The 21,742-nt window shown below is 42.4% G+C and overlaps 1 protein-coding gene across 3 annotated transcripts in view; it reads right to left on the reverse strand.

Annotated features, from left to right (window-relative positions):
- CFAP65 (cilia and flagella associated protein 65) overlaps window positions 1-21,349 on the reverse strand; it is a 351,728-nt gene extending 330,379 nt beyond the window's left edge. The window contains exons 1-4 of one of the 3 annotated variants that reach the window (XM_033945107.1): window positions 21,224-21,342; window positions 14,364-14,447; window positions 6,659-6,734; window positions 4,896-5,077 (exon numbers count right to left, since the gene is read on the reverse strand). In XM_033945107.1, the coding sequence (XP_033800998.1) occupies window positions 4,896-5,077; window positions 6,659-6,727 (251 nt within the window). In that variant the 5' untranslated portion in view covers window positions 6,728-6,734; window positions 14,364-14,447; window positions 21,224-21,342. Of the gene's footprint in view, window positions 1-4,895; window positions 5,078-6,658; window positions 6,735-14,363; window positions 14,448-15,170; window positions 15,203-21,223 lie in introns of those variants that run through there. The other 2 variants (XM_033945108.1, XM_033945109.1) reach the window with 2 other exon arrangements.
- Window positions 21,350-21,742: the final 393 nt, after the last annotated feature.

Raw genomic sequence — 21,742 nt, forward strand, 5'->3', positions numbered from 1 at the left:
TTTTATAAAATGACCCCTGAAAAAATATTGGAATCATACTCATTTGGTAACAAACCACAGGCAATATCATCATTTTAATTGTTTGAATTCTTCCCCACCAAGAAAGATGTAATGGATTCCATTGCTCACACATTTCTGTTATTTTTTTCAATAAAAGTTTTTCATTCTCTTTGACTGTGTCTTCAATTGTATTTTTGATCATAATTCCTAAGTATTTTATACCATCCTCTTTCCAAATAAATGAATATGGGTCAAATAATCCTTTGGTACAATGAACATTTATTGGGAGAATTTCAGATTTGTTCCAATTAATTTTATATCCAGAAAAAGTACCATATTTTTCTATTAAATTAAGTATACATGGAATAGTAGTTTCCGGTTCTCTTAAATATAATAATATATCATCTGCATATGCAGATAATTTAAATTCAAAACTGGTAAATGATATTCCCTTTATCTCCTTAGTTTTGTTTATTGCAATTAATAAAGGTTCTAGGACAATATCAAAAAGTAAAGGAGACAGAGGGCATCCTTGTCTAACTCCCCTATGCAAGTTAAATCTATTTGATAAATTATTGTTAATATATAATCTTGCTCCAGGAGAGCTATACAATGTCTGAATCATTTTAATAAAACCGGATCCTATACCAAACCATTGTAAAGCTTGGTATATAAAATTCCATTCCACTCTATCAAAGGCTTTTTCTGCATCTAAAGATATTAAAAAAGCTGGATCATTTATATTTTTTGCTAAATTTAATGAGTGGAATGCTAATCTAGTATTATTTGATGAATGTCTTTTAACAATAAATCCTGTTTGATGTACATCAATAATGAAAGGAAGAGCTTTTGCCAATCTTAATGCTAATACTTTAGCCATTAATTTGTTATCCACATTCAATAATGAAATAGGCCTGTAATTTGAAACCAGAGTAGGATCTTTGTTTGGTTTTGGTAAGACTATAATTATCGATTCTGCCATAGTACCAGAAATATTTTCATTCTTTATTTGATATTGATACAAATTTAACAGATGTGGTAATATGATATTTTGGAAAAATTTATAAAATTCAACAGTATACCCATCTCCACCTGGAGCGGATCCAACTCTAAGAGACTTCAATGCTGTTTCTAACTCTTTTAAAGATATAGGTTCTTCTAAACTTCCTTTTATATGATCTGGAATATTTGGTCCAATATATGAATTTAAAAAAGTTAATCCGTCTTGTTCTTTATTTTTATAAGAATTGGAAGTGTATAATTCTTTATAAAAATCAAGAAATTGTGTTATAATATCTTTTGTGTTGGTATGTGTGTTACCTTGTGTATCTTTCATTGCAATAATCTTAGATTTTCTTTTCTTTACTTTAAGAAAATTTGCTAATAATTTCCCCGCTTTATTTGAATTTCCATAATATTGTACTTGTTTATTGAAAATGTCTTTCCTCACAATTTGAGAAGAAATCTCATTATATTTAACTTTTAATTTTAATATTTCTTGTAATGTATTATTTTCCCATTTCTCAATTAATTTATTTTCTAATAATTTAATTTGCTTTCCCATTTCAAGAAATTGTTTTTTTTTTTGTTTATTAATAAATGTTGAGTATGAAATAATATTTCCTCTCATAGTTGCTTTAAAAGCATCCCATAAGATCTCAGCATTAATAGTATCTGATTCATTAAATTGAAAGAATTCTTGCATTTTTATTTTAAAATCTTCAAGAAATTTTGAATCCGCTAGTAAATCATTATTAAATCTCCATATTGAATCAAAATTTTCAACATCATCATTTTGAAGATTAATCCACACACCAGCATGATCTGAAATTATAATGGGATCAATTATTGCTTTTAGTACACGCTGCACTATATTATTAGAAACAAATATATAATCAATTCGTGAAAAAGATTTATGGACCTGAGAACAAAAAGAAAATTCCTGTTCATTAAAATGAAGAATTCGCCATATATCTACTAAATCACAAGATAGTATCAAATTATCTAAGCCTAATGATTTCATAACTTTACTTGGTTTTTTATCCAATATCGGATCCATTACAGCATTGAAATCCCCTGCTACTATTAAATTAGATGTAGCCAGTGGTAAAAGTAATTGTTGAATTTGTTTAAAAAACTCCATTTGATTCGTATTAGGAGCATATAAATTGAATAAATTCAGGGTTGTATTTCCCAGAACCATTTCGATATGTACCCATCTTCCTAAGGGATCATAATTAATTATTTTAAAATCTGCATTACATTTTTTGTTTATTAGAACAGCCACTCCAGCTTTTTTCTTTAAAGCCGGTGCAAATAAACATTTAGAAATCCAACCTCCAGATAATTTTTTTGATTCAATTTCCGAAAGATGGGTCTCTTGAATGAAGTAAATGTCCGCATTTTGATTTTTAAGGAACGATAATAATTTCTTCTTCTTAATAGGATGATTTAAACCATTGACATTCAGCGAATACATTTTTATATCCATCTAATTAATAATTATGTTGTAACCAATATTCTATGATAATTTACAAGATTAGTTCCTAGCACATTCAATAAAAATTTATCTCCTATCCCACCCATTATTTTCCCTCCCTCCCCACCCATTATCATATTCTGATTTGGAACACGCATTGGTCATGCAAAACCTAAATCTCCATCCCCAGGCAACTAATAATTCATTATATTATTTAAAAACATATTTCTAAATTCAATACATTCTTTATACTTCCACCCTTATATAATTGAAAATTATATCCATTTAATCTATAAAATTTTATAAATTTACTGAGAATTATATATATTTGATTCATAAAATTAAATTCAATATCATGCATACATGTAATATAATACTCTGAATAAATAAACATATTACAAATATAGCTCTTATTCTCTATATATCTGTTATTCATCATGTAAATTAAATATATCCATTTTTATAAAAATATTAATATTAATAATAATGCATTTCAATCATTTTCATAGATCATCTTCATAATGAATTAATTTGAGTGAATAATTGAATAAAATATACATTTTATATCAATAAATAAGTTTTATAATAAATTCCTATTTTATTAATTATCTACCAATCAATTACTTAGTTCCTTATTTTTCCATAATAAGTTAATATGACTGAATAATTGAATTAAATAAAAATTTTATAATAGACACCTATTTTATTAATTAATCCCTTCAATAATCAAATTATTTTCTTGTATATATTTCATAAAATTTTAATTTTCTTACATAGAATTAAAATATTGTTTTTATAATAAATTAATATATTTCATTTTTAAGTCTTATTCTCAATATAACAATAACAAATTTTCCTTTCAATATTTTTAATGATAAATTCATTGTAAATCATTTCATTATTCATTAATCATAATAAGTTAATATGCTTATATAATTGAATAAATTCTCTATTTTGATTAAAATATGTATTTTATATAAATATTTTAGTTTTACAATTTATTTATTTATATTTTAATAATTAAAAAAATTTTTTTTTTTTCCACTAGTATTAATGAATGTGGATGCTAATATTTTATTAATAATTAATTTAATAAAATAATATTATATTATTGCATCCACTATATCAATAAATTATCTTTCCAGTTAATAACATTTCTTATGTCTTAATTTTTTTTTTTTTTTTTTATTAATAATCTTCTTTATTTTCCCTTTTTTCCATCTTCTTTCTTCTTTCTTCTTTCTTCAGCTGAATTGTTCCTTTTATTCTGTTTTTTATGCAAACATAGGTTCTTCTTGTGTCAAAAATTCCTTCAGTTTTGCAGGGTCTTGAAAATATATGGACTTATTTCCACTGGATACTCTCATAGTGGATGGATAATATATTCCATATATGTAACCTTTTTCTTTCAACTGCTGTCTGTATGTGAGGAATTGTTTTCTTATGTTTGCAGTATATTTAGCAAAATCAGGAACTAAAATCAGTTTTGATCCTTTATAATTCAAGTTTTTATTTGCTTTTGCCATTTTTAATATTTCCTGAGCATGTTGGTACCTTAAAACCTTGAATATCAAAGGTCTTGGAGCAGCCTGGTTTACTGGCTTTCTTATGGGGATTCTGTGGGCTCTTTCTATTTCTAACGGCCATTTTGAATTGAGCTGAAGCAGTTTAGGTAAAAGATTTTCCAAGAATTGTACAGGATCTCCCCCTTCAATATTTTCAGCCAGCCCTAAAATTCTGATGTTCTTTCTTTTTCCTCGGTTTTCCATATCCACCATTTGATTTTTTAAAGCTGCTACTTCTTTTTTATCTTTATCATATTCTTGTGTGAAGGATTCAAATTTCTCCATTTTTTCTTCCATCACTGCCATTCTCTGTCTTTCGGTTTGGATCTCTTGTTTCATGTTGAGAAGTTCTTCTTTAACTTCAGAGATTTTATTGGCATTTTCAGTCAGCATCAGTTTTATTTTGAACAGTTCAGTCATAATATCGGACTTTTCAGTGAGTTCTTCAGTTTCCATCGGGAACGGCACACTCGATGGTGACAGGGGAGTTACTTTTGTTCTTTTTGCTGATATACCCGATGTTGAAGGTTTTTCAGCTTTTCCCTGCTTCATACTTGCCATTTCCGACGTTGTTTTATGTATATTTTATAGCGGTTAGACAAAGTGAAAGTTTTATTTTTTTTCCGTTTGTTGCCTGGATACGGGAGCGCTGCGGTTAAGCTGCCATATCGTGCGCGCTCCAAGCCACGCCCCATATATACATTTGTTAATATCCTGATAGAGTTATCAAGTGTTGTTAGTAAATCTATGTATTACATATATTGTACACTTGTTGAAAGTTTAAAAATGAATAAAGAATTTTTAAAAAAAAAGATTTATTTAAAAAAAAAAAAAATGGTTCACACACTTACCTGAACTTGAGCTTCTTTATTCTCAAATGAACGTTTTTGAGAGTTAACATCTTGGTGATTTCTTTCCCCAGCTCCCAGCCGTGCCATTCAAGCGACTCCACCACTTCTACACCTAGAAACGTGCCCTTCTTAGTTTTCTTCTTCACTGATGACTCAAGAGATGTCACTTCATGTTTCATTTTCTGAATCCAATAGGACATAAGAAAGGCAATCAGGCAGCAAAATCATGTCATATAGGAGAGCAAGTTGGAAGATTTTTAAAAGGAAAACAAGAAAATTGACCCTGATCCCTCCACAAAGGGGACATGACCAAAAAACAAAAGGCTTGTTGTGGAGAGTTAATGTCCAAGATGAAGGCTTTATTAAGACACATAAATAATCCACCTAAAAACCTGAGCCACTGGAAACATGTGGATCCAACATGGTCCGTGTTTGGACACAATTGTCTTCTTCGGGGGTCCCTATTGGTTCTATAAAGAGACTTGTGGATTAATTGCAACGAGAATCTCTGCGCTAAGACTGCAAGCTCAAAGCGAAAGTAAAGAATTTTTAAATGAAACATTCCTGCGTAATCTCTCTTTGAAACTCCAAGGCCAATATCCCTGACCCTGGCCCTGCAGCCAACTACTTTTAGCAGCACTGGGGGGAGTGGGAGGGGAACCAATTTGAAAATACATTTTTAAGCTGGTAAACATAGATCTGTCCAATATTTCAACTCTACGGTCAATGTTTACTTAAAACACCAGCCAGTATTCAGAAATCCAGTGCCACAGTTATCCAGAGAGGAGCAATATTTAAACCAGTACCCAGGGAGTTAAGGACATCATTTTTTTCTGTCCTAATATTATGGAATCTAATCTACAATTTATGAGTTGCTTTTTGCTTAACTAGGTTCAAGGCGACGTACATTCAAGAAAGTATATAATATGTATAGAAGAAGACAGAGGTTATACGAAGACAGCATACTAGGTGGAGATAGAGGAAATACAAAGGAACTGAGTCTATCACAAGGGAAATATAGAGAAGACATTAAAGCAATGTATCGCAATCTGTGCCGCCCACGATTCCAGGTGTGCCACAAGACGCCGGAGAGGAGGAGAGGCACCAGTGCTGGTTAACTGTGGTAAGAGGCACATCCTGTAGGCAGTCAGCCGGCACCTCTCTGTGCCTCTTCCCTTCCACCCCCCCCCCCCTGATGGCTCAGGGCCTTCATGCATGCAGAGACGTTGGTGTGATGACATCACGCATGCGCATGACATCATCACATTGACATTCACGCATTTCCGGATGCCCTCGATACATAGCCACCAGTTTAGTGTGCCATGGCTTCACAAAGTTTGCAAGACACCGCATTAGAGGTACAGTTTACATTGACTGAAGTTATGACATTCATTGTTGTCAATGGAGTATATTATTTTTAGTTTCTGAGTAAAGATGCAGGTAGTGATTAGATTGTAAGCTCTGTCAAGCAGGGACTGTCTCTTACATGTTTAGGTACAGCTCTAGTAGTGGTTTAAATGTGGTCGCTCTCCAGATAACTTCCAGCTCCAGCCTCCAGCACTCTGGGAGCAATCTGTAAGGATATTCAGCAACACTTTCTGGATAATGCTACGGAAATCCAGGGCCAGCACTGACCAAGGGAAAGCATGAGTTCTGGCAGAAGGAGTGGGTCCCCTTTTTAACTTCAAATAACAGAGGGAGCAGCAAAAGTAACCACATGCATAAGGGCACATTTTTCACCCTCCAGAACTAACATCACTCACCTGCCAGCTTTCACTGAAGTTTTGGAAAGTGGAAGAGCGCAAGGGGAATGAGGGCACCTGAGTCAGCATTTTATCCCTGGAAAACAAAGAGAATCCGTGTAAAAGTACATTTTATTTCATCCTGATAAGTACTAGTGCCCTATCTGGCTGATGCTCAAACAGCAGGGACTTCAGTTCTCTAGCTGTGCTAAGGGTGGGTCTCATCAGGGATATGATCTCTTCTTTCCTGGCCAGCCTTCTTGCACCTTACTCATCAGCAAAGACCTTTTAATTGTCCTAGCAATGTCTCTTATCTATCCTCTCTTGCTGCCAAGTGTGCCTGGACACTAACAGGTCCTCCAGAATTGTACACAATATTCTAAATGAGGTCTCACCAAAGTCTTATATAGGGACATCAGTACTTCCTTTTTCCTACTGGCCATACCTCTTCCTATCCACCCTAGCATTCTTCTAGCTTTCGCCATCACCTTTTCAACCTGTTTGGCCACCTTAAGATCATCACATACAATCACACCCAAGTCCCGCTCTTCACTCCCTAATCTGTACCGTTCTCTCGTGTTTTTGCAGCCCAAATGCATGACCAAGCATTTCTTAGCATTCAATTTTAGCTGCCAAATTTCAGACCATTCTTCAAGCTTCACCAGGTCTTTCATAGAAACATAGAAAGATGACGGCAGAAAAGGGCTACAGCCCATCAAGTCTGCCCACTCTTCTGACCCACCCCATCAAGTCTGAGTGCTAATGACCCAGATCCTTAGCTCGACCCCCATAGGGATCCCACGTGGATGTCCCATTTATTCTTAAAGTCGAGCACGCTGGTGGCCTTGACCACCTGCACCGGAAGTTTGTTCCAGTGATCTACAACCCTTTCTGTGAAGAAATACTTCCTGGTGTCACCATTAAATTTCCCTCCTCTGAGTTTGAGCGGGTGCCCCCTTGAGACCGAGGGTCCCCTGGGGAAGAACATATCGCTTTCCGCCTCGACACGACCTGTGATGTACTTAAATGTTTCAATCATGTCTCCCCTTTCTCTACGCTCCTCAAGAGTGTATAGCTGTAGTTTGCCCAGTCTTTCTTCGTATGAGAGACTCTTGAGTCCGGAGACCATTCTAGTGGCCATTCGCTGGACAGATTCAGCTCGAAGCACATCTTTTTGATAGTGTGGTCTCCAAAATTGCACACAGTATTCCAGGTAAGGTCTCACCATGGTTCTGTAAAGCGGCATTATGACTTCAGGTTTGCGGCTGATGAAGCCTCTATTGATACATCCCAACATTTGCCTTGCCTTGGATGAGGCCTGCTCCACTTGTTTGGCAGCCTTCATATCTGCACTGACGATTACTCCCAAGTCCCATTCTTCTGAAGTCCTAGCTAGTGTTTCCCCGTTTAAGGTGTAAGTTTTGCATGGATTTCCGCAGCCGAGATGCATGACCTTACATTTCTTAGCGTTGAAGCCCAGTTGCCATGTCGAGGACCAGTTTTCCAACGTGATCAGATCCTGCGTCATACTATCCTTGAGATTGCTTTCACTTACTATATTACACAGTTTGGTGGCGTCGGCGAACAGTGTTACTTTACCCTGAAGCCCTCGGGTCAAGTCCCTTATGAATATGTTGAAAAGGGATGGTCCCAAGACTGAGCCCTGCAGTATTCCGCTAGTCACCTCCGATGTCTCAGAGAGGGTGCCGTTGACCACCACCCTCTGAAGTCTTCCACTCAGCCAATCACTGACCCATGCAGTTAGCTTTCTTCATGTTATTCACACCATCCGGCATGTCTACTCTATTGCAGATTTTGGTATCATCCACAAAGATTGAGAAGGGGAAGGAAAGTCCTGTAAGCTCAAGTGAAGACCCCCGAGAATTTCTCTGTCACAGCAGTAGCAGGCCAAAGCAAGGCCAGTACAGCTAAGACCTAAAATGGTTGCTGAAAAAGCAAATAGGTTCTCTGACTAGAAATTGTCAGCCCTGAGAGCAGCTGTGAACTGTAAAAGACACTTCTGCTTTTTCCTAGAAACAAAAGGCGTAGTTATAGAGAAAAATAATTCTGATGAAAAATATAAGCAACATGATAACTTTCACCAGAGGAAAGACAAGCAACATGATAACTTTCACCAGAGGAAAGACAAACCACGGACATAAGTATACAAGAAGGCTAACCACAGAACTGAAAAACCATTAGGCCCAGGTGCTCAAAAGAGGAACTTGATATATTAAAAGGACATTAAAAGGGAAAGTAAGGGAGGAGCAAATGGAAAGAGGCGTGACACAGAATCACTCAATTATTAACCAATCCATAGCTTAATATATGAAATAATGAATATGATTAACCATTGAAAGTGTAAAATGTAACATGCACCAACGTGGGCCAGAGCTGCCAGAATCATACAAAAGAAAGCTCCCTGAACCATGGTTTCAGAACTCATTGGAGGTTCTCCATCAGCCTGGCCAGTCTGGTGTATGCTCTATCACTCTGTATGCTGTGTGATTTGTTCCTGTAAGATTTTATTGTTTGATTATTAAATTCATATTATTTGAACCAGCATAGAGAGAGTTGAGTGATCTGTGAAGGCCTAGGGTCTTCAATGGTAGACCCCGACGCTTGATAGAGGGGATAGCAGCCTTTAGACCACTCTCTGGTTTGTACACAGGTTGTAGGCTTCTGCCCCCCCCCCCCCCCCCACGCAGGTATCTTGCCTGCCCAATTATCTGCTTTGCTAATAACTGGTTTTTAATTGTATACCTAACCTGTTTATTTATTTTTCCCTCATAATTTAGCGGGGGACCGGGTAGAATGGTCGAGGGTGTAAGGCAGGTTTTGATGTATTGCTAACCTTTTTCCTGCTAATGGTATTGCTGTGAGGGTCGAGCCCTTTACCGTAGGTGGACTCTGTGACCTCCAGTGGGGCCGCGGGGCACAGAGAAATATAGATAAAAAGATGCACCTCCTTTGAACAACCCGACTGACCTACGGGGGTCCGGGTTATCCCTTTGCTTAACCCAGGTGGCTCAGTATGTCAGGAGTCACAGCTTAGTAGCTTGGCCTCCATATAGGACATCGCCGACCGTAGTCAGCTAGGTCTGACACGTTTTTAAAAACGTTACCTCCGGGTACCTCAGGTCGAGAGATCAGCTGAATCCCAGGAGTAAACGGACTAGCCGACTCCGAGGACAGAAGTCAAGTTGACCCAGGGGATGCCAAGATAGTCAGGGGGATTTTGGTTGATCGCATAGGGCAGCCCTGAATCCAACGGAATCAGGTCTTGTTGTATCTAACAGTCTGATTTTCATTTTTTTTCTGTCTGCATCTTTTGGTATTACACTGTATAGTGATATTGCATTTTGATGTTTCTATGGAAATATATGTCCTCAAAGCTATCTTTCTCAGCCTCTCTTCTCCATAAAAGAGAGCATTTCTAAATGCACCCCAGCACCAACGAGTGCATTAGGGAACTTCAAAGTACCTATTTTATATTCCTTAGGAAGCAGAGTCAGCCATAACTGGGACAGCAGTGCTGCTCTTTCTTATTTTGTTAATTAACCACCAAATGTTTGCTCAGAATCATCTCATGCATGCTACAACGCTAATAAGGTACCTATTCTTCTGTGATCACAGTTCATCTATTGTAAGTATTCTTTCCCTTTTTTTTTGTTTATAGTATATTGTATAAGATTGTATATAGAATATCCTAATTGACAGCTTGGGAAGTATCCCTGCGTAGATAGCCCTAGGGACATTGTTCTTACTATGTTGCCTTTGGCTGCACTCCTACAAGTATCCCATCCTAGCTTACCTGACAACCCTTCAGCAATATCATTTATATTGATGTAATTGGCAAGTACTCGAGTGGCTAACCTCTCATCTCACTGAGCACACCTCAGGTTTGGAACCTGTTCTTTTCCTTGTGGGGTACCACAGTTCTCTTTACTTGCCCCAATCCTGTTCAATATCTTCTTGGCTCAACTACTTACTCTGGTTCAATCCCTTGATTTGACATCATATATATATATATATATATATATATATATATATATATGTATATATATATATATATATATATATATGTGTGTATATGTATATATCCATATATGCTGATGTTATATAGATTCTTAGTATTATTATGACTTGATGGTTGGGATGCTATTACCGTATTTTCAAGCATATAACGCGCGCGTTATACACAATTTTACAAACCATGTATAACCATGCGCGTTATATGCGTGAGTGCATTATCCCCTTTTTTTTACATAGTTCCCCCTGACGTCCAATTCACCCCCTCCCCCCCCGAAGGACCGCTCGCACCCCCACAGCCTTCCTCCCCCCATCATGTAAAAGTTTCCTACTGTCGTCCTGCTGCTTCCTCTGCCGGTGGTCCTGCCCCTTCTCTTAGCCCTGCGTTTACGCTGCTTCCTCTTCCGGCGGTCCCGCCCTTTCTCTGACATCAGAGAAAGAGCGGGACCGCCGGAAGAGGAAGCAGTGTAAACGCAGGGCTAAGAGAAGGGGCAGGACCGCCGGCAGAGGAAGCAGCAGGATGACGGTAGGAAACTTCTACATGATGGGGGGGTAGGGAGGCTGTGGGGGTGCGAGCGGTCCTTCGGGGTGGGGGTGCGGGTGTGTCCTTCGGGGTGCGGGTGTGAGCGGTCCTTCGGGGGGGTGAATCGGATGTCGGGGGGGGCATCAGGCTTTCAGGGTGGGGACAGGACTTCAAGGGGGAGAGGAGAATCGGGGCGGGCTAAAGGAGAGTGGGCTGGCCAGAGGAGAGTCGGGGCGGGCTAAAGGAGAGTCGGGCTGGCCAGAGGAGAGTCGGGGCGGACGAAAGGAGAGTCGGGCAGCGACGGGAGAGTCGGGGCGGCATGCGCGGTATACAGGTGTGCGCGGTATATAAAAATGTATTTACATAAATTACAGTTCCCCGCGCGCTATACCCGTGTGCGCGTTTTACACGGGTGCACGGTATATGAGTGAAAATACGGTATATACAATATGTATCATTTATTATCTTTATTTTGTAACATATATGCTTTTAAGATAGCCTTCTATTTCACAGTAGATTGCTGTTACTAATGAATGTTAAACACATAAGAATAGCCTTACTGGATCAGACCAACGATCTATGTAGCCCAGTATCCCATCTTCACAGAGGCCAATCCAAGTCACAAATACCTGGCAAAAACCCAAATAGTAGCAGCATTCCATGCCACTGATCCAGGACAAGCAGTGGCTTCTTCCATGTCTGTCTCTTATGGTGTTTTCCTCCAAACCTTTTTTAAAACCAGCTACACTAACCACTCTTACCACATCCTCTGGCAATGCATTTCAGAGCATAACTATTCTATTGGTTTTAAAAGTATTTCCCTGCAATTTCATCAAGTGTCCCCTAGTCTTTGTCATTTTTGATGGAGTAAGTAAAAAAAAAAAAAAAAAATTGATCCACTTGTACCTGTTCTACTCCACAGGATTTTGTAGACTTGTCATATCTGCCCTCAGCTGTCTCTTTTCCAAGCTGAAGAGCCCTAACCTTTTTAGTCTTTCCTCATCTTGCTTGCTCTTCTTTAAACTTTTTCTAGCTCTGCTACAGTATATATTTTTTTGAGATGGGGTGACCAGAATTGAACACAATACTCCAGGAGAGGTCGCACCATAGAATGATACAGAGGCTTCATAACATTCTCAAACTTGTTTACCATCCCTTTTCTAATAAATCCTAGAATCTTGTTTGCTTTCTTGGCCGCCGTCACACATTGGGCACAAGATTTAAGCATATTGGGCATATGTTACCCACTTTGACTCTTCTTTAGAAAATTAACGGACTATAAGAATCAAGTTTAGATTAAATTGAAACCTTATTTTGAATGTCGTGAACAAAGAGGGGACCTTGTGCTGAGAAGGTCATGAAAAGTAAGACTAGGACATGAAGGTATAGAACAGGGGTGCCCAACGCGTCGATCGCAATCGACCAGTAGCTCAGGAAGGCAACTCGAGTCGATCGCACTCGTGTTGCCGTCCTGATCTACGGGCCGATCAGCCTTCAGTGTTCTCCCTAGGGCCTTTTAGCTGGGCGGTCCGCCCAACTGTCATCTGCCGCTGCTGAACATTAAAAAAAACCGGCTTGGAGATTTCAGCCCCTAGCGAACTTATGCTCCGGGCTCTAACGTGTGCGTGCAGGCTTCTCTTCTCTTCCCTCCGAAACCGGAAGTTATGCCCGGGGGGGGGGGGGGAGAAGGGAAGCCTGCACGCACATGTTGAGAGCCCTGAAGCAAGCGTTCGCTACGGGCTAAGGCGGGAGACATGTTAGTGAAGCATTTCCTCTTCTTGCTGCCGGGTCCTGCCTACTTTCTGTTTCCGCGAAGGCAGGACCCGGCAGCATTTCCCCCAACAGTTCCTCGCGATGCTGGTCGGCCGAAGCAGGGAGAGGTTGGGGCGGCGTCGGCTTTTGGGCGTGTTATTGGCGTCGGCTTTCGGGCCTGTTATTGATGGCGGTTTGGGTCCTGGTCCCCGATGGCAGTTTGGGTCCCCGATGGCAGTGGCAGTGTCTTGGGGGAGGGCAGGGAGAAAGAAAGAAAGAAAAAGGGCAGGCAGGGAGAAAGAAGGAAAGAAGAGAAACAGAAAAAAAGGAAAGGGAGGCAGAGAGAAAGAAAGGGCAGGGAGAGAGGAAGGAAAAGTTGGGGGAGGGAATGAGGTGTGGAGGAGAGGAAGCATACAGGCTGAAAGAAGGGAAGAAAGACTGGATGCACAGTCAGAAGAAGAAAGTGCAACCAGAGACTCATGAAATCACCAGACAAGGTAGGAAAAATGATTTTATTTTAAATTTAGTGATCGAAATGTGTCTCAATTTATATCTGCTGTCTATATTTTACACTAAGGTCCCCTTTTACTAAACCGCAATAGAGTTTTTTAGCGCAGGGAGCCTATGAGCGTCGAGAGCAGCGCTGGGCATTCAGCGCAGCTCCCTGCGCTCTAAAAACTGCTATCGTGGTTTAGTAAAAAGGGAGGGGGGTATATTTGTCTATTTTTGTATGGTTGTTACTGAGGTGATAGTGCATAGAGTCATCTGCTTTGACCTCTTTGAAAAACCCTGGAATAGGAATGATAATTAACATTTTCTATGCGTACAGTGTGCGTTGTGTTTTTTTTAAATTTTATTGTTGGTAGATCATTTTGACTTGGTCATTTTAAAAGTAGCTCGCAAGCCCAAAAAGTGTGGGCACCCCTGGTATAGAAGGTTTTCCATTTATATGGTCACGATAAATTGCAATGCCCAAATGCTGTGATCTGTGATCCTACTGAAGTAGTCTGGACTCTGGAGGCCTGAGTTTGAGAACAACAAGAGATAAGACAGAGGGCTGCAGACAGAGGACAGGCAGTGCATTCCTGCAGTACTGTGAATAGCTGCTCAAGCCTGGTACTTCCTCAGTTTGGCCACAAGATGTCACTGCTGAGCCACAGCTCAGGAATTTCTCATTATCATTAACTACAGTATTCAATGTTATTTCCCCAATTTTGTATTCCAGAGACAATTTGTACTACATTAGAAATTTCCTTTTCTCTTATCACTTCTTGGATTCAGTTACAATTCAACCTGAAAATCACAGAAAGTTTATTGGATAGGCAAAGTTTCTCTCTGCCTAGATAGCGTGGATTTTGGACAATATTGAGATGACAGTCTCCTATAAGTTATATAGTTTAGGATTACTGATGGACTCACCTTTTTGTCGAATGACTTAATTAGTGTGGTACTTAGGAAAGCCTTTGAGAGTGTGAAATTTTTCTGTCAGATCTGATCTTCTCTCTGTTACTCAGAAGTGAAACAAATAATACCAATGTAGCATCACTTCTGGACTACTCAAATAGTTTGTAAATGGGTACAGGTGTGGTTATTAGTTTAAAGTTAATTGATAAATAGGCTTCATCAATGCTGATATTGGCACAACACTTTACAAATGGCTTTAATTGGGTTTAATCAAAAGTTAGGCGCCTAGCTTGAAAAACTTGATTCTATAAAATTTGGGTGCCTAGCTGAAAGTGGGCGTGGCTCATGGGTGTGTTTTTGAGAGAGGTACCTCTTTGTGAATTACAAGCCATTAGGCACCTAACTTTAGGCAGACTTTAAAGAATCAGGGCCCCCCACCCAATAGCAAGCCTCCTCAGGAGTAGCTCCCACACTCAGAGGCTACATCTAACACAAGACTTCAGGAAGATGATCCAAGCATTTCACAGATGCAGTGACTGACTGCTCTGGGCTAGCCTGTAACTTAGACCACTTCCTCATATCTGACTATATGAATATTTCTCCACACTGCCTATTATAGTACCATTTGTATTGCACTGACATTGTTCATATTTCTGTGGCAAAACACAATTTAAAAGCACACTTAAAAATGTATAAACATGCAAATCAAATATTAGAAATGAAAACTTGAGAATTAAACTATATACATATACCAGATGATGGTCTCAAAAGAGATTACTTCCTATATAAAACAACCACAATTCCAAAACAGCAGTTACTTACCGTAACAGGTGTTATCCCAGGACAAGCAAGTAGCTCGGGAGGCATCTCCTACAGAAAAGCTGTCTTTCTCAAAGCTTTTATTTTTATTTTGTTTTTATTGCTATTGTTTGATGGTTAAACTGCAATCATATAACAAACATTATTTATTTGTCTATACCATTCTCCCAGGAGAACTCAGAACGATTTACATGAATTTATTCAGGTACTCAAGCATTTTCCCCCTGTCTTTCCCGGTGGGCTCACAATCTATCTAATGTACCTGGGGCAATGGGAGGATTAGATGACTTGCCCAGGGTCACAAGAGTGCTGAGACTGTGGCTTTAACTACACCACACACTTGATCAATTATGTGGCTTAATGGTGACATATTACGTGTTAAGTTGGATTTAAATTGGCAGGGAGAGACAGAAATGAAATATATCAGCATTTAAGCATGAAGAAGTGGAACCTGTGCGAAGTGCTAGATTCAACTCTGTCCACCTTGATGGGCAGTCTAGATGGACAATAAGGACTTTATCTTTAGGCTGAAGCAATGCCCAATTGCTCTTATCCTGTCCGTTTGCAGCTCTAAAATGGCTAAGAGCACTATAAGAAAATATTTCCTTATATAGAATATCTGACCCCCTAGCAGTAGTCATGTGAGACTACCACTAGTGGTGCCATTTTGGAGCCAATGATGGACAGGCTAAGAGTGAATGGGCATCGCTCTTGCCAGAAACCCCCCCCCCCCCAGGATCCCCCCAAACCCTCACCCTGAACCACCAGTGAAAATGGTATGGTAGAGGAGAGGTGGGGGAGGGGGGCTTCAACCTCCGGGGGCCTGAGTTGAGGAGGGCTTGAATCAGGGAGGGGCCTGAATTGGGGGAGGTTGAATCGGGGGAGGATCCCTGAGCTAGTGGCCCAGGAGCATCAGCCTGCAGTTTTATGGCCTGACGCTGCTGGGCCACAGAAATAACAGTGCTTGGGAGGAGGCTCTCAAGCAGCGTTATTCCTCTATGATGGGATTGAACAACCTATGGTACTGGGATCCCAGAGGTTTCTGAATCCCGTGGGGCATTAAGGTGTGGTAAAGGACAACACTTCCTCAGAGCATGTAGGAATGGCCATTCCCTGCACCTTAAATGGGCTTCTTTTACTATGCTGCGTTAGGTGCTAATGGGAGAACTGCCAAAGAAGCATGTGTTACTAATCTATATTTCTAGAGGGGGAGAATGATAACAAACTATCCTTTGACTATCAAGTAAACGTTGTGAAATCCTGCCCCAGCACCAGAGCATACTAACCCGGTGCAGCAGCCGGAAAGCAGCTCTCTCTCTCCCCCTTCTTTAATATCCTATTTTTGTAATGTACTCCATGGTGTAACAAGGGAGATAAGTGCCAAGAGCAGAAGCACCTTGTATCACTGTGCTGTGCACCCCACCAACTGTTCCCCAACCCTTGGGTGCTCCCCACACTCTTCTTGCCACTTGAGTGTCATTACCCCCCCCCCCCCCCCCATGTACCTCTTGAAATGTTTGCCAGTGTGAGCAGTAAGTGCTTGCGCTGGCAAACTTTTAAGGAGGTATATGGTGGAGGAGGAGAGGCGCCAGTGCCCCCCATGAATACGGTGCAACCCTCCCCCCCTTACTATGCCAGTGAATGTAGTTCCTTTCTATTTAATATTTGACTTTGATTTTATTGCTATTGTTTGATGGGCGGTATATCAAGTAAACCATAATCAGTTAATGCAGCTACACAGCCCCCTTCCCAGCTGGAAGCGCTCAAACACTAAATTGTTTTTAATGGCAACATTAATGCATGCAAAGAAGCAAAAAGAGGCAAATGAGATGTCCTTAGCGGTTTTGGTGTGATTGGCTGAGCCGTTATTTTCAAGATTGTTCATTTCAGGTTTCGCCAACAGTGATCTCCCTCTCTCCTGAAGAAGGCCTTCCCCTGGTCGGGATACTTTAGATCAGTGGTTTCCACCAGGTCAATTGGGTTTTTGGGACAGCCCTAATGAATATGCATGGAGCAGGTTTGCATGCCTGTCACCTCTATTATATGCAAATTTCTCTTATACAGATTCATTAGGCCAGGGGTGTCAAAGTCCCTCCTGGAGGGTTTTCGGGATTTCCCCAATGCATATGCATGAGACCTATTAGCAGTGCATGCAAATACATCGGGCTGAAAACCCGACTGGACTGCGGCCCTCAAGGAGGGACTTTGAGACCCCTGCTCTAGAGCCATAGGGTAACCCTAGACCAGACATGGGCAACTCCGGTCCTCGAGGGCCAGAATCCAGTCGGGTTTTCAGGATTTCCCCAATGAATGTGCATTGAAAGCAGTGCATGCAAATAGATCTCATGCATATTCATCGGGGAAATCCCGAAAACCCGACTGGATTCTGGCCCTCGAGGACTGGAGTTGCCCCTGTCTGGCCTAGGCCAGGGGTCTCAAAGTCTCTCCTTGAAGGCCGCAATCCAGTCGGGTTTTCAGGATTTCCCCAATGAATGTGCATTGAAAGCAGTGCATGCAAATAGATCTCATGCATATTCATCGGGGAAATCCCGAAAACCCGACTGGATTCTGGCCCTCGAGGACTGGAGTTGCCCCTGTCTGGCCTAGGCCAGGGGTCTCAAAGTCCCTCCTTGAAGGCCGCAATCCAGTCGGGTTTTCAGGATTTCCCCAATGAATGTGCATTGAAAGCAGTGCATGCAAATAGATCTCATGCATATTCATCGGGGAAATCCCGAAAACCCGACTGGATTCTGGCCCTCGAGGAGGGACTTTGAGACCCCTGCTCTAGAGCCGTAGGGTAACCCTAGACCAGACATGGGCAACTCCGGTCCTCGAGAGCCAGAATCCAGTCGGGTTTTCAGGATTTCCACAATGAGTATGCATTGAAAGCAGTGCATGCAAATAGATCTCATGCATATTCATCGGGGAAATCCCGAAAACCCGACTGGATTCTGGCCCTCGAGGAGGGACTTTGAGACCCCTGCTCTAGAGCCGTAGGGTAACCCTAGACCAGACATGGGCAACTCCGGTCCTCGAGAGCCAGAATCCAGTCGGGTTTTCAGGATTTCCACAATGAGTATGCATTGAAAGCAGTGCATGCAAATAGATCTCATGCATATTCATCGGGGAAATCCCGAAAACCCGACTGGATTCTGGCCCTCGAGGAGGGACTTTGAGACCCCTGCTCTAGAGCCGTAGGGTAACCCTAGACCAGACATGGGCAACTCCGGTCCTCGAGAGCCAGAATCCAGTCGGGTTTTCAGGATTTCCACAATGAGTATGCATTGAAAGCAGTGCATGCAAATAGATCTCATGCATATTCATCGGGGAAATCCCGAAAACCCGACTGGATTCTGGCCCTCGAGGAGGGACTTTGAGACCCCTGCTCTAGAGCCGTAGGGTAACCCTAGACCAGACATGGGCAACTCCGGTCCTCGAGAGCCGGAATCCAGTCGGATTTTCAGGATTTCCACAATGAGTATGCATTGAAAGCAGTGCATGCAAATAGATCTCATGCATATTCATCGGGGAAATCCCGAAAACCCGACTGGATTCTGGCCCTCGAGGAGGGACTTTGAGACCCCTGCTCTAGAGCCGTAGGGTAACCCTAGACCAGACATGGGCAACTCCGGTCCTCGAGAGCCGGAATCCAGTCGGATTTTCAGGATTTCCACAATGAGTATGCATTGAAAGCAGTGCATGCAAATAGATCTCATGCATATTCATCGGGGAAATCCCGAAAACCCGACTGGATTCTGGCCCTCGAGGAGGGACTTTGAGACCCCTGCTCTAGAGCCGTAGGGTAACCCTAGACCAGACATGGGCAACTCCGTTCCTCGAGAGCTGGAATCCAGTCGGATTTTCAGGATTTCCACAATGAGTATGCATTGAAAGCAGTGCATGCAAATAGATCTCATGCATATTCATCGGGGAAATCCCGAAAACCCGACTGGATTCTGGCCCTCGAGGAGGGACTTTGAGACCCCTGCTCTAGAGCCGTAGGGTAACCCTAGACCAGACATGGGCAACTCCGGTCCTCGAGAGCCGGAATCCAGTCGGATTTTCAGGATTTCCACAATGAGTATGCATTGAAAGCAGTGCATGCAAATAGATCTCATGCATATTCATCGGGGAAATCCCGAAAACCCGACTGGATTCTGGCCCTCGAGGAGGGACTTTGAGACCCCTGCTCTAGAGCCGTAGGGTAACCCTAGACCAGACATGGGCAACTCCGGTCCTCGAGAGCCGGAATCCAGTCGGGTTTTCAGGATTTCCACAATGAGTATGCATTGAAAGCAGTGCATGCAAATAGATCTCATGCATATTCATCGGGGAAATCCCGAAAACCAGACTGGATTCTGGCCCTCGAGGAGGGACTTTGAGACCCCTGCTCTAGAGCCGTAGGGTAACCCTAGACCAGACATGGGCAACTCCGGTCCTCGAGAGCCGGAATCCAGTCGGATTTTCAGGATTTCCACAATGAGTATGCATTGAAAGCAGTGCATGCAAATAGATCTCATGCATATTCATCGGGGAAATCCCGAAAACCCGACTGGATTCTGGCCCTCGAGGAGGGACTTTGAGACCCCTGCTCTAGAGCCGTAGGGTAACCCTAGACCAGACATGGGCAACTCCGGTCCTCGAGAGCCGGAATCCAGTCGGATTTTCAGGATTTCCACAATGAGTATGCATTGAAAGCAGTGCATGCAAATAGATCTCATGCATATTCATCGGGGAAATCCCGAAAACCCGACTGGATTCTGGCCCTCGAGGAGGGACTTTGAGACCCCTGCTCTAGAGCCGTAGGGTAACCCTAGACCAGACATGGGCAACTCCGGTCCTCGAGAGCCGGAATCCAGTCGGATTTTCAGGATTTCCACAATGAGTATGCATTGAAAGCAGTGCATGCAAATAGATCTCATGCATATTCATCGGGGAAATCCCGAAAACCCGACTGGATTCTGGCCCTCGAGGAGGGACTTTGAGACCCCTGCTCTAGAGCAGTAGGGTAACCCTAGACCAGACATGGGCAACTCCGGTCCTCGAGAGCCGGAATCCAGTCGGATTTTCAGGATTTCCACAATGAGTATGCATTGAAAGCAGTGCATGCAAATAGATCTCATGCATATTCATCGGGGAAATCCCGAAAACCCGACTGGATTCTGGCCCTCGAGGAGGGACTTTGAGACCCCTGCTCTAGAGCCGTAGGGTAACCCTAGACCAGACATGGGCAACTCCGGTCCTCGAGAGCTGGAATCCAGTCGGATTTTCAGGATTTCCACAATGAGTATGCATTGAAAGCAGTGCATGCAAATAGATCTCATGCATATTCATCGGGGAAATCCCGAAAACCCGACTGGATTCTGGCCCTCGAGGAGGGACTTTGAGACCCCTGCTCTAGAGCCGTAGGGTAACCCTAGACCAGACATGGGCAACTCCGGTCCTCGAGAGCCGGAATCCAGTCGGATTTTCAGGATTTCCACAATGAGTATGCATTGAAAGCAGTGCATGCAAATAGATCTCATGCATATTCATCGGGGAAATCCCGAAAACCCGACTGGATTCTGGCCCTCGAGGAGGGACTTTGAGACCCCTGCTCTAGAGCCGTAGGGTAACCCTAGACCAGACATGGGCAACTCCGGTCCTCGAGAGCCGGAATCCAGTCGGATTTTCAGGATTTCCACAATGAGTATGCATTGAAAGCAGTGCATGCAAATAGATCTCATGCATATTCATCGGGGAAATCCCGAAAACCCGACTGGATTCTGGCCCTCGAGGAGGGACTTTGAGACCCCTGCTCTAGAGCCGTAGGGTAACCCTAGACCAGACATGGGCAACTCCGGTCCTCGAGAGCCGGAATCCAGTCGGATTTTCAGGATTTCCACAATGAGTATGCATTGAAAGCAGTGCATGCAAATAGATCTCATGCATATTCATCGGGGAAATCCCGAAAATCCGACTGGATTCCGGCCCTCCCACCACATCTCATTGGCCTCCTTTGGTCAATGGCTGACCATTAGGAGTCCAGGCGCGCTAGAGCCACGGTCGGTTTTTACCTGGATCTGGGAAGCGACCGGGGCCGAAAGCCGGCTCAGGGCCCCAACGAGCCGCCCCTCCGCCCGGCTGGCGGTTGCCGAGCCCCGGAACCCAGCGCCGCCATCTTTGCCGTCTCCCTGGCAACGCGACGCGGCGCTCGGCGTCGCCACGGCAACGACGGCGCACGAAGCGCCCGCCACGTCACGGAGCGGCGGCGCGCGAGCCGCGCAGGCGCCTTTGCCCGGGCAATGCAAATGCACCGCTCCCTGCCCGCGCAAAGCAGAATCTGGTTCTGCAGGAACTAAGCCCGAAAGGGGCCCCTCTGTAGGTGCAAATGCTCCGAAAGGGGCCCCGTCTCCTTCCCCACAGGTGCAAAAGTCAAAGCCACTGAAAATCGGCACCTTCTGCGCGTTCTCTTTGCTTATTTTAAAAAGAAAGCCAGAATTCACACTTCTTACCTCTTGCTTTTCCTGGACTTAGAATTTATGCACATTTTTTCTTAATCTGCTGCCTCAGGTGAGGGAGGAGCATCCAAAATA

The sequence above is a fragment of the Geotrypetes seraphini genome, chromosome 5, assembly GCF_902459505.1.
Source record: "Geotrypetes seraphini chromosome 5, aGeoSer1.1, whole genome shotgun sequence".
NCBI lineage: Eukaryota > Metazoa > Chordata > Amphibia > Gymnophiona > Dermophiidae > Geotrypetes > Geotrypetes seraphini.